This window comes from Anser cygnoides, chromosome 4 (genome assembly GCF_040182565.1).
Source record: "Anser cygnoides isolate HZ-2024a breed goose chromosome 4, Taihu_goose_T2T_genome, whole genome shotgun sequence".
Classification (NCBI taxonomy): domain Eukaryota; kingdom Metazoa; phylum Chordata; class Aves; order Anseriformes; family Anatidae; genus Anser; species Anser cygnoides.
This window is the reverse complement of record NC_089876.1, coordinates 32509996-32522785: the sequence shown is the minus strand read 5'-3', so window position 1 is coordinate 32522785 and position 12790 is coordinate 32509996. Positions and strand designations below refer to the sequence as shown.

The 12790-nt window shown below is 42.5% G+C and overlaps 1 protein-coding gene across 11 annotated transcripts in view; it reads left to right on the top strand.

Moving 5' to 3' along the window:
- Positions 1-11400, top strand: part of ARHGAP24 (Rho GTPase activating protein 24) — a 188323-nt gene extending 176923 nt beyond the window's left edge. For all 11 annotated transcript variants that reach the window (XM_013190528.3, XM_048074525.2, XM_066996637.1 and 8 more), the window contains 5 exons: positions 988-1120; positions 4885-4958; positions 5557-5678; positions 8464-9532; positions 10663-11400. In XM_013190528.3, coding sequence (XP_013045982.3) covers positions 988-1120; positions 4885-4958; positions 5557-5678; positions 8464-9532; positions 10663-10906 — 1642 coding nt within the window. In that variant the 3' untranslated portion in view covers positions 10907-11400. The remainder of the gene's footprint in view (positions 1-987; positions 1121-4884; positions 4959-5556; positions 5679-8463; positions 9533-10662) is intronic.
- The last annotated feature ends 1390 nt before the right edge of the window (positions 11401-12790 follow it).

The following is a 12790-nucleotide window of genomic DNA, read 5'->3' as shown; positions in this document are numbered from 1 at the left end:
CCTAAGTTACCCCGATGTTATCTTACATGCTATGGAAAGATTTAAGGAAGTTTTATTGCATACCTAACCTGTGGTTTTGTTCTTTGTCCTGTCTTCTTACTTTTAGCACACCTGCTAATGAGCCTAGAATGCTATTAGATATATCCAAAAAGAACTTAAATTTCCATAAATGGAATTGCAACAAAGCATATGTTATATCAGCTCTTTGACCCTCAGCCCTAAAATGTTAGTTGTCGTTCTAGCATTCAGACATGTTCTGAATTCGAGCAACTTGCAGTGGTTTGTCTTATTCTGTATAGGATGGAGCTAAAATTCGTTTCTCGAGGATTTACCATTGTGTGTACAGAGCATATCCATGTTTTCTGTTTCTCTTCTGGTACAGCTGAAAGGCAGAGTAGTCTTTTTGTGGGAGCCCACAGGAAGAAAACGCATGCCAGGAAAAGACCTGTAATTCAGATGAAGTTTGGACTGAACACACAGAATATATGGTCTTTAGAAGTTGCTTGCTTGCTTAATGGTCCTATCAAAGGAGGCAGTGATACAGTGGAACTGAGACATGCTGGGGATCTTTTGGGAGCTAGAGCCACCTCTGCTAGGAGAATAATCCCCACTGTGTAAATATAATGCCTGGCTGCTGCCTTGGGTCAGAATGAAGTGCGTCTTGCAGTTAAGCCAGACTTTGCATGATTGGTGTGAGATGCCTGTAAATGACAGCTGGGATCTCAACACCTATGTCTGCAAATTGGGCCCAATTTGTAATTATTTATAATAATACATTGACAGAGTTGATGGACTCTTGTTTGCAGGTACCCTTCTAAGTTCTTTACAAGACAATAAAACTAAAACCAGATCACAGATATGATCTATAAATATATATAATGCTGACAGTAAAATCTGGGATGACAATCAAAATGTTAAGTAGCTTTTGGCCTGTAATTTGCATTCTCCTGGTTCACACTGAGGACCTACTGTATTCCAACCCAACAGCAATACAGATGTGCACACGGTGGCATCGCTGCTGAAGTTGTACCTAAGGGAACTCCCAGAGCCAGTCATACCATATGCAAAATATGAAGATTTTCTTTCCTGTGCCAAAATGCTCAGCAAGGAGGAAGAAACGGTGAGTTTGCACTTTGAGTAGTATGATGAATTAAAAGGCTAGCGTGTTATAACCTGTTACAATTTTGAGAAAGAGACAAGGTGCTGATTACCTATCATAATTTAAGGTGTGCTTGAACTAATTGACACCATCTTTGTATGAAAGTTGTTGCTATCAATGTGTTTGGAAGTCTGAATTAAAACACAACATACCCTTTGCTGTGTTTATTCCATGTCACCAAAACCAGTTCAAATGAACATCACTGTGGTCAATAACTTCCAGCTTGCATGGAAGACACTTTGTTTTCTTTCAATGGATCATTATCCTGAACTGTAAGAGCTCGAGTTTTAGGAGCTGCTGTTCAACTCTTGCGAAAAAATGAGGGGTAAGCATTTTAGGATGACACATTTCTTCTAAGCATTTGAAGATGATACATTTTACTAACTTTTGCTTATAGACCAAAGGAATCTATTCATTGCCTATCATTGAATCAGAAGGCATCATAAAGATGTCTAAAGTAGGCCACCTTCCAAAATTTCTTTACATTTGCATAACATAGTATGTGATAGAATCCCTATTTTGTTCATCTATGTGCCCTGCAGTGGCATAGGGTACTGTATATTAGTCTGAAGAAGTACTAAATGAAATTAAGTGCTTGATTTTACATTGTTCTGTGTGTTTATCGGTATTCAAGTCAGCCAGACATTTTTTCTTCCAAGTAAATATAAATAGGCTCATTCTTTTGATTGCAGTCTTTTCCTCTAACTTTCTAAGGTTATTCTTTCTGTTTAATTGCATTTTGACATTTCAAATACTGCTAGAACTGGACCCTTCCACAGAATCACAGAATCATCTAGGTTGGAAGAGACCTCCAAGATCACCAAGTCCAACCTCTGACCCAACACTAACAAGTCCTTTGCTAAACCATATCACTAAGCTCTACATCTAAATGTCTTTTAAAGACCTCCAGGGATGGAGACTCAACCACTTCCCTGGGCAGCCCATTCCAATGCCTAACAACCCTTTCGGTAAAGAAGTTCTTCCTAATATCCAACCTAAACATCCCCTGGCACAACTTTAGCCCATTCCCCCTCGTCCTGTCACCAGGCACGTGGGAGAACAGACCAACCCCCACCTCTCTACAGCCTCCTTTAAGGTAACTGTAGAGAGCGATGAGGTCGCCCCTGAGCCTCCTCTTCTCCAGGCTGAACAACCCCAGCTCCCTCAGCTGCTCCTCGTAAGACTTGTTCTCCAGACCCCTCACCAGTTTCGTTGCCCTTCTCTGGACTCGCTCGAGCACCTTGATGTTCTTCCTGTAGTGAGGGCCCAAAACTGAACACAGTACTCGAGGTGTGGCCTCACCAGAGAGGAGTACAGGGGGACAATCACCTCCCTAGCCCTGCTGGCCACGCTGTTTCTTATGCAAGCCAGGATGCCGTTGGCCTTCTTGGCCACCTGAGCACACTGCTGGCTCATATTCAGCCAACTATTGACCAAGACTCCCAGGTCCTTCTCTGCCAGGCAGCTTTCCAGCCACTCATCTCCCAGCCTGTAGCGCTGCTTGGGGTTGTTGTGCCCCAGGTGCAGGACCCGGCACTTGGCCTTGTTGAACCTCATACAGTTGGCCTCAGCCCATCGGTCCAGCCTATCCAGATCCTTCTGCAGAGCCTTCCTACCCTCGAGCAGACCGACACATGCACCTAACTTGGTGTCTGTCATTTGCAAACTTACTGAGGGTGCACTCGATCAGATCACTCATCCAGATCATTGATAAAGATACTGAAGAGAACTGGCCCTAGTACTGAGCCCTAGTAACTGGCCTCCAACTGGATTTAACTCCATTCACCACGATTCTTTGGGCCCAGCTATCCAGCCAGATTTTAACCCAACGAAGCGTACGCCAGTCCAAGCCATGAGCAGCCAGTTTCTTGAGGAGAATGCTGTGGGAAACGGTGTCAAAAGCCTTACTGAAGTCAAGGTAGACCACATACACAGCCTGTTCCTCATCCACTAAGCATGTCACTTTGTCACAGAAGGAGATCAGGTTTGTCAAGCAGGACCTGCCTTTCATAAACCCATGCTGACTGGGCCTGATTGCCTGGTTGCCCTGCATGTGCCGCGTGATGACACTCAAGATAATCTGCTCCATGAGGTTCCCCGGCACCGAAGTCAGACTGACAGGCCTACAGTTTTCCAGGTCCACTCTCCAGCCCTTCTTGTAGATGGGCGTCACATTTGCTAGCCGCCTGGGACCTCCCCCGATAGCCAGGACTGCCGATAAATGGTGGAAAGCGGCTCGGCCAGCTCTTCCGCCAGATCTCTCAATACCCTCGGGTGGATCCCATCCGGCCCAATTAACTGAGAGGAGTATGAGTCCCTCCTTTCTGAGGGGCCCTCTCTTTTCTGAGCCTTCATTTAATGCCTGCCAAAAGCAGAGGTGGTAATTGCTCCCCTCTAATGGGATGGGGGGAAGAAAGGTCTTTGGAAACCATCTTCTCTGGTCCTGATCTCTTAAACCCTCTGAATGCAGGCTGGGTGCTTGGCTAGCCTTTACAGCTCAGGGTCAGCAGCTTGCAAAAGGTGGGAGCAGAAGTTTCAGCTGGTTTGATTTTACTTGCTCTTTGCACAAGTTATGGCAGGGGATCCTCAGAGCTTGGTTTAAGTTGCGGCTATCTGCTTTGCATCTGTTTTTTATGTCTTTAACTACCGATAGCTCCAACGTAAAGGCACCTGACAGTGCTGCAGTTTGCCACTGCATGTTTTATGCAGTGATATTCATTCTTATATTTTCATTCATTTGATACTAGTTTACTTGAGAGTGTATTTTTGTAGTTGGTTTGCAACTATGCTGTGAAGCATTTTCACAATTATATTTTGAAATCAAAAATCAAATCACAGTGGCCTTGTGGTGCTGGAGTTGGTACTGGCAGTGTGCAGTAATCAGCACTACAGAAAATGAGCCTTTTCAATCCTGTTTTTAGTGGCTTAGCAATCCAGCTGTAAAACTGACTAGGTTTTCAGTTCATCTTTCTCCATATAGAAGTTAAAAGAGTAGTCACTGTTAAAGGAAAGAGCTGTGCGTTTTTTCTTAGCCTACAAGTAGCAAACTCGTGCTGTTGTGGTCTGTCCATCTTGAATGGCATTTTGTTCATAACGTGCTGTAATTCAGACCCCATGGATGTTGGCAAAGCACCAAAACACCATACTGAACAAGAGTTTAAAGACGCTGGTTGGCAAGGACCATAGCCAGGGGCTGTTTCCACAGAGCACAGAAATTACTGTGTGCAGTTCTGCTCATCACATTCCCAAGGTGGGCACAAACTGGAATAGCTGTTTATTAGTCTGATTCTAGTATGGACCAGAACTAAGTTCATATATATATATATATATATATATATAGTTTGTCATCTGAAAACACCAACTAATTCAAACCAGAACTGTTCCTCGAAGCCTCAGCCTTCTTATCATAAGGAGGAGGAATGGAGCTGCTGGTCAAAATAAGAAAGAGTGAAGGCAGAGGGCAAGATGAGATGAAACCAAGTCAGTTATATATGTATGCATTTTTATCCAGAGTTAATCCTTGTTAGCAGAATATAGCCGTCTCACCTCAAAATGAGTTCTACAAGCCGTTTCCAATGGTAACGTATATAGCATTTGTCTTACTACTGCAGTTTCAGTGATGTGTTTATTGTCTTGTAATTGGAATTGCTGACATTTTCTCAGTCTCTGTAGCAAAATACTAAGAAAACTCTGCCTCCCCACTGTGTTTTAAACCGCATATATAGGGCCTGAAAGAATTGGTGAAGCAAGTAAAGAGCCTGCCAGCTGTCAATTATAATCTACTGAAATACATCTGTAGGTAAGTACTCCTGCAAGAATATAAGAAAGGCAGAAGTAAATATATACCGTCTGCTTCATAGGACCCTGGTTTTCCCATTTCTAGCTACAGTTACTGGCCTTAGCTCTGCACTCCTGAAGCATGGTGTCATTGAAAACTGCACACATCTGGTAGAATAGTTGTGTGGAAACATATAAGATCTTAAAAACAAGTCTTCAAGAGTTGCAATTTGTGAACTTAAAGGAAGTTCCCAACATTCAAAAAAAAAAAAAAAAAAGAGAAAATTAGTATAAACAAACCATTATAAAAATTAATTAGTTGTTTGCATTTTGAAGATATTTTATGAGTCAAATAATTGATTGAATGAATATGCTGGAGAAAGTCACCATCTTCAAGAGAGTTATCTTAAAGTTAGTTCAGAGTGAGATTTTTTTTTTTATTGATGTATAATTTTTTAAAAAAATTAAGAAGCTGAGGAGAATAGCCTTGAGCTTTCGTGACATTCCATGAGGATATGGAACGGAATACTTCAACAGTGTTAAGAAACTTTCATACATTGTGATTGTTTTTCTTTCCTCCCTTTTTAAATGTTCCTCAAAGGCATTTTTCTTTCACACAGATTCCTTGATGAAGTCCAGTCTTATTCAGGTGTAAACAAAATGAGCGTGCAGAATCTGGCTACTGTTTTTGGCCCCAACATCCTTCGCCCTAAAGTGGAAGATCCTTTGACTATCATGGAGGGTGAGTTGACTGTAAATAACCCAAGGTAGAAAGAAGGGATATCTTTAGATTTACAAACAGTACATACCAGTCTGTGCTGTATGAACAGTAAATTCTATATATTTGTCTCTACAGACACAGTGTTCTTCAATGTGAAGGAACTGCTGGGTTAAATCTTGCAAGATACTGTAAAAGTGACTGACATTTACAGCATTGCAAACAGATTTTGCATTAAATTCTGCTGCCTTGGCAACTTAATTAAAAATGTACTTTTCCTCTAAACACTTGCTACAGATACGGCATGTTCTTATTCAGCACATGTAGCAGAGGTGCAGTTAATATTTCACCTGCAGTTTTTAAGGATAAAGTTGGTGCAAGTTCATACTGCAGTGACCCATGTAGAAACCCCCAGAAGGCAGAGAAGTATTGCACGCCTTCTTACACAACAGTGATCAAATGGCTGCATTCTGTTATTTACAGCAGTGTCTAGCTGTAACGTTTTGCTGTCATTAGAACTAATATCACTGTCACAGTAAGATTTTTTTTTAAACCTTATGGTTTTCATTCTCCATAAATTACATGGTGCCTTTTCTCCCTCCAACCACTAGTTTCTTAGTATTTACGATTTGCTTAACTTTCTCAGAAATTAGGGCTGTACACTGACCTTGCACTGACAGTTTTACCAAAATTCAAAAAGGTAGTTTGTGATTGGTTTATTTGTGAGTGTGTGGATTTATTTTTTTCTTTGAATTTGAAGATTTTCCTCTTTCCAGATGTAATAATTCCCCATAGACTTTGTTTATTTACTTCTTTTATTTTTCTTTCTTTCTTCTGGGGTCCTGTATTTCCTCCTCCTTCCATTTGTCAACACAACAACTGTGTTGCTGAAGACAGAAACATGGTGTTTCCAAATCATGTAACAAAAGTGGTGACTACCCAGGGCAGCTGAACAGTATTCTGAACAGTAGCTTAAACAAGCCAGAAAGCTTTCTAATTTGGAAAGGGTTTTTAGTTGCCATCTGCACTGTCATGTCTGGGTTCTCATTGTCACAGGGAATGGTTTGATCATGCAATTGACTCAAAAGGCTTTGCAAGGGCAGGTGTCCAATTTACATGCACATTTGCTGTGACTGTGCATGAGTATCATCAATCTTTGCAGCTCCAAGTACCCTTAAAATTGCGTTTGTGGCTTACCCTTTGTTTCTGTAGATACTTCTCTCAAATCCATCATGACCATCAGACATTGGGGTGCAGAGATAAGCTTCACAGTGTCCTTGAAGCCCTAGTTTAGGCATCTTACATCATCTCCCCATGGGAGATGGGAAATCCCATTGGGATAGGAAAAGGAGTTAGCCACTCATTTAATAATTGGAAAAAAAAAAGGTATCTTCTGGTTCTGTATTTTTTCGGAACTGGCTGCTGAGAGGAGTTTTTTGTTTAAGTTTGAGCAAGAAAGATGTTTTAAGTGGGTGGAAACAAAATACTGTTTTTGCAATGACTGAAGAAATTTCTCCATCCTGCTTCTCAACAGCCTAAAATGGTGGTGGCTGCTGTAGAAGATGGCATGGTTACTATACTCACTGAAGGGAAATACATTTTATTTTTTTTTTACTCATGAGAAACAGCTTTACTTAAACAGATTTATGACTTCTCCTTAGTTAAATGTACAGGAACTTTTAAGAGAGACTGCACATTGAACAGTGCAGCTGTGTTCTGAAGGAATACAGCTACACCTGCCAGGGGAATTACTAAGTGAATTTTCCTGCTGCATGATTCCTTTAATGCATGATTTTGCCTTAGCAAACAAACACACAAAAACACTAAAAAACTGTTTTCAAGTACCTGCCTGATTTGTCTCTTAGTAGTTTTATTTTAAAAGGCTAGGTTATAAAGATATTCCAAGTATTCCAAAGCAGTTGATATTACACAGTGGGAAACGACTGATTAAAAGAGCACGGCCTACCTCTGAAAGCTCTGCAGGAGTTTAAAAATGGGATGGTTCTGACTACCTTGACCTTGTTCCTGAAAGATTCTTAATAGTCCTTAACGAGGTTCAGTTTAAAGAAATAACAGTTGCACGTCTTTATTATCCCAAGTCCAGTTATAAACGGTAGCATGTAAACTGCAGTGCAGCCAAGTGGTGTGCACAGCAAGGGGTTATTGGAGATGCAGTCATTTATTAAAGCAAGTAGCAAGCTGTGGTTCTATATAAGTTCCTTACCATGCCATAACGTGACAGTCTCCTGCTTGCATCTAGTCTCACTGCATACTGGTTAAAGGCATTCACATGAAATAAACTCCATCACATTATTGCGGTTTTGCTCCAGAAGACTGAATCTTCTGTGTTGCAGCAATGTGAATCCCACGCCTGCCGCCTTTCTGTTAATCTACTACATGAAAGTGCTTGGCCAAAATGGGACTTTGGTTTTAAGCGATTTCCACATTGAAACACATCACTTATAATGGCATTATTCTTTACTACTCATTATCTCCTTCTGTGGTTTTCTTGGGATGCAATAACTGGCACAGTAATAGCTCCTTTGCAAAAATTGTGGTTGTTTGGGGGTCTGTGAGGTGTGCTGGCTTGTTTTGATGGAAAGAAGAGGTGGTGCTCATCTGGCCTGCTGGCCAGATGAATTTCAGGCATGTTGTATAGATTCAGAGTGTCATACAGATGGACATACTAAGTAAATGTTTGTGTAAATTGATTTTTTGCTAAGTATTTGTGGAATTTGACCCATAAAGTGCATTCATGCTCTAAATAAAACAGGTCATTAATAACCACGTGCTTGGTGCCTTCTTTCAGGTACGGTAGTAGTCCAGCAGCTGATGTCAGTGATGATAAGCAAGCATGAAGAGCTGTTTCCCAAGGACGCAGACCCTGAGATGGGACCTGAGGTGTGCAACAATAACAATGAAATGCCAAAGAAAGCAATCATGGGGCAGCTGCAGAACAAAGAGAATAACAACACCAAGGAGACAGCAGTGAGGCGCTGCTCCTGGGATAAACCTGAGTCTCCCCAAAGGGGAAGCGTGGACAATGAATCTCCGACTGCTCAGCCAGGCAGCAAGACAAATAGCCCCAGGAACAGCATCCAGAAATTAGATGTCACCAGAAGCCCACCGCTCATGGTGAAAAAAAATCCCGCTTTTAATAAAGGCAGTGGCATAGTCACCAACGGGTCATTCAGCAGCTCTGTGGAGGGCCAGGAGAAGAGCCAGACCTTACCCAACTGCACCCTGCAGAGCAGGAGAACGTCATCCCTGAAAGGAGCGGTGACTAAGATGGGCACACAGAGCATGCAGAACGGCGGTGTGCGGATGGGTGTTTCTAGCACTGACGGGCTCACCACCACCCTCAGCAACCGGGCCGCGGGCTGGGCACCCAATGGCTATGTCACGCTGAGGGACAACAAGCAAAAGGATTCAGTCAGTGAGTCGGGTCAGCACAACAGGCTCTCCACCTATGACAACGTCCACCAGCAGTTCTCTATGGTGAACTCTGACGACAAACAGAGCGTGGACAGTGCTACCTGGTCAACGTCGTCTTGTGAAATATCCCTCCCCGAGCACTCCACCTCCTGTCGTTCATCCACCACCACCTGCCCAGAGCAGGACTTCTTTGCGGGTAACTTTGAAGACTCTGTGCTGGATGGACCACCAAATGAAGACCTCTCCAACCCGGGTGACTATGAGAACAAAAGTGACCGAAGGAGCGTGGGGGGCCACAGCAGCCGGGCCACCAGCAGCAGTGACAACAGCGAAACATTTGTGGCCAACAGTACTAACAATCACAGTGCTCTCCACAGCCTGGTGTCCAGCTTGAAGCAAGAGATGGCCAAGCAAAAACTAGAGTATGAGACAAGGTTAAAGAGGTAAGATGGTTTGGCTCTGCCATCTGATCGGCTCTTGCAGAGAAAAGAGGTGCCCTCTCTTACGGGTTGCTAAAAACCTGCACTAGCTGCAATCACTGCATGCTCTGCACTGAGTTTGCTGGCATATGGAATTGCTTTTCTGGTATCATGATCCAATTGGGTTTGTTTCAGAGCAACTGTTTGCCTCTGTTGCAAAACACTACACTGCACCAGAAATAAAGCCAGAACCTTAGGAGTTTGTGTGGAATCTGACTGACAAAATCAGTAGGCTCTTGCAATGATTTCATTACTCAGTGTCTGTCCTCCAGAGACCGAGGTGCAAGTGAGGTGCATCACCTTTCAGTGAAATCAGTCTTGCATTACTCCACGTGTAAGTTTTGGGACTGGGAGACTGTTCTAAACTCTCTCCAGAGTCCCTGTCCCTAGTCAGACAGTGCTACATCTGGGAGTTACCTCTGCTCACAGTCCCATTTCTGCACTGCTGCTTTGCCTGAGTCTTTCCTTCAAAGCTCAGGCCTGTTAGAGAAGACATGGGGGAGCCATGTCTTTTTGTACAGGCAGTGCACAGTCTTCTCAAACACAAGGTCGCTAGGGTAGATATAGTGATAAATAGATCAAAAGTAGGGTAACTTTTTAGGACAACAAACAAGCCAGGTTGATTGCAGGGTTTTTTGTTTGGTTTTTGAATTGTCAATCTGTATTCGTAAATACCGATACAGTAGATAAATCAACTGACAAACCTGAGTTGCAAAATAAAGGCATTCGGGGAGTTACTCTGACCTTTTACATTAAATTAGTGCAACTACAGTGGGAGCTGGGAGTCAACACTTCCAGAAGTAAAAGGCTTACTTAAGCTATTTGCTGGAGAATTACATGAAGCTGTTTGCCACTGTGCACTGTAACCAGTGGCTGCCATCATGCATTTTCTAAACGAGCTATGGAGGAGAGAGTGCCATATGGGAAGGGATCATTGATGAAGACATAGTTTGTAGATACACCTCTTGGAAATTCAATATAAGCTTTGTAATTGAAAAGGCAAATGCATGAGTTTGTGGTGGTGTGCATTTCTGCACAAGTGAATGGAAGGAGTGCTGTTCAGGAGCTGTTTGCTTTTATTTCGGTTTCTGCAGCTTGGAGCAGAGAAATCTCACCTTGGAGACTGAATTGATGGCCCTACACGAAGAGCTGGATCAAGAGCGGAAGAAGTTCACAATGGTAGAAATCAAAATGCGTAATGCAGAACGGGCCAAAGAAGATGCAGAGAAGAGGAATGACATGCTGCAGAAGGAAATGGAGCAGTTTTTCTCCACTTTTGGAGAACTTACAGTAGAGCCTCGCAGACCAGAAAGAGGCAACACCATCTGGATCCAGTGAGCATTGGAGGCTTGGACTGTGGGACCTCAGGGAAGGGCTTGGGGGTATTACACTGCATCAGGTGGCTGGTCACCTGTCTGAGGCTAGTACTCGACATAATGTTATAAATCCTTGAAGGAGGAAATCATAGACATTAACCATTCATATCTACAGCGTGTACTTATCAAGTTATGCTCTTTGAATGCTTCATAAGACTACTGTCAAGTGTTACAACTGGATATGTGTATATAAATTTAAAAAAAAGAATCACCTTAGAGAGCAAGAGATGTATCTCAAGAAATATTTTAATGCAAGTCTTGTATTTAAACTGGTAAATTGAAATGTTGTTGCAATCAAGCTTTATATCAAGGCTTTTCTCCCTTGCACTTAACATAATAAGCTATTTTTGGCATTGTGTTACCATCAGCTTATTTTGTATATCAAATGTTGTTTTTTTGTTTTGTTTTGTTCCCCCCTCTAGCTGGGGAGTGAAGATAAACAGATACGTTAAGGTATGTGTGCCGATGGTTAACCCTTTGCGTCGTTTTTAAAAAAGACAGCAGGATGAGAAACAGCAGTATGCTGTGGGTAACAAATGTACTGATCTAACAGAATTTCCACCTGGCTAGAAATTACCAGAGCACCCATATCGAACACCCTGTAAGGATGTCAGGCCACTGAAATCAGACAGTTAGTGTTGAAAGGTGCTTGTATGGGAGGAAGTGTGGGTAGTGAAGTGTAAGAAGTTGAAAGAGGGGAAAAGGGAATGTAAGGGGAAGTTGGTTGAAGATATGGCTAGCGCTTTTTGGGGTACCCTAACACAGCCCTGCGCCTGATCACTGCAGCTCAGAGCAGGAATGTAAACCATTTGCTCTGACCACATTTACATCTGTCTTACCTCAGCATCCTGGGTGAAAGGAGCCTTTCCTGTAATGCTTGCAAACAGACAGATGGAGTGGGTGAACGGGACATTTGGACAGCCTTAGTAATGTGATGGATGCTGAACAAAACACAAAACCACACAACTGATGAGCAGAATAGAAATTACCAGGGCTTGTATCAGAAGCAGCAAATAAGGAAGAAAACACACGGACTTTAACCACCCGTATTTACAGTGCGCTTTAGCAACTTTCACTGTTGGAGATGCATTACAACTGTGAAAGCAGCCAGGCTCATAGCGTCACCAAGGAAACACCCAGAGGGAACGGTGTGGAGCCTAACAGCATGCAGACTGCCAATGAAAAAATCCAAAGTTGTGCTGTAAATGAATAACCTTTTTGGCATCTTTACATAGAGTAAGTATGACCGGTATTTTCTATACCATGCTAAAGATTTTTTTTTGTTTCTTAACTTTGTGTTTAGGGCTGCGAGTTTTATTTTTAGAGGGTTGTTGAAACATTTTGGCTTCCCTCTAGTGTCACTGAAATGTATTACAGTTATTTTCAAACTCCAGTTGAGAAAGAACTCTAAATGTAGCCTCAAAGAGGCTACAATGTCCATGGTTGTACCATGGACATTAGACAAATATTAATTAGACGTGGGAAGCAAATATGAGGTCCACGTTTCAGAGAAATAACAACTGGGAGTGGAGCATTCCACTTGGCGCTTGCGGATGCATTGTTTGTGTTATCTGAGGTTCAGAGGCTCCAGTCAGGGTGCCTGTTGTGCTAATTACTGTAAACAAGTCTAGTGCACATCCAGTCTGTATGCAAATGAGAACAACTCAGGGAGAGACCAAGGTAAGAGGAAGTAGAATGTTTTGCATTGGCTAGCAGCAATCATGAAAAGTCCATGCAATGGTAAGAGAAGGAAACATTACCACGTTAACTATGTCTGTGTTACCAAAGCCTTGGTATCATATGCAGTAAGCCTCAAAGTCAATTCAGAATTTATGTAGAATCTGAA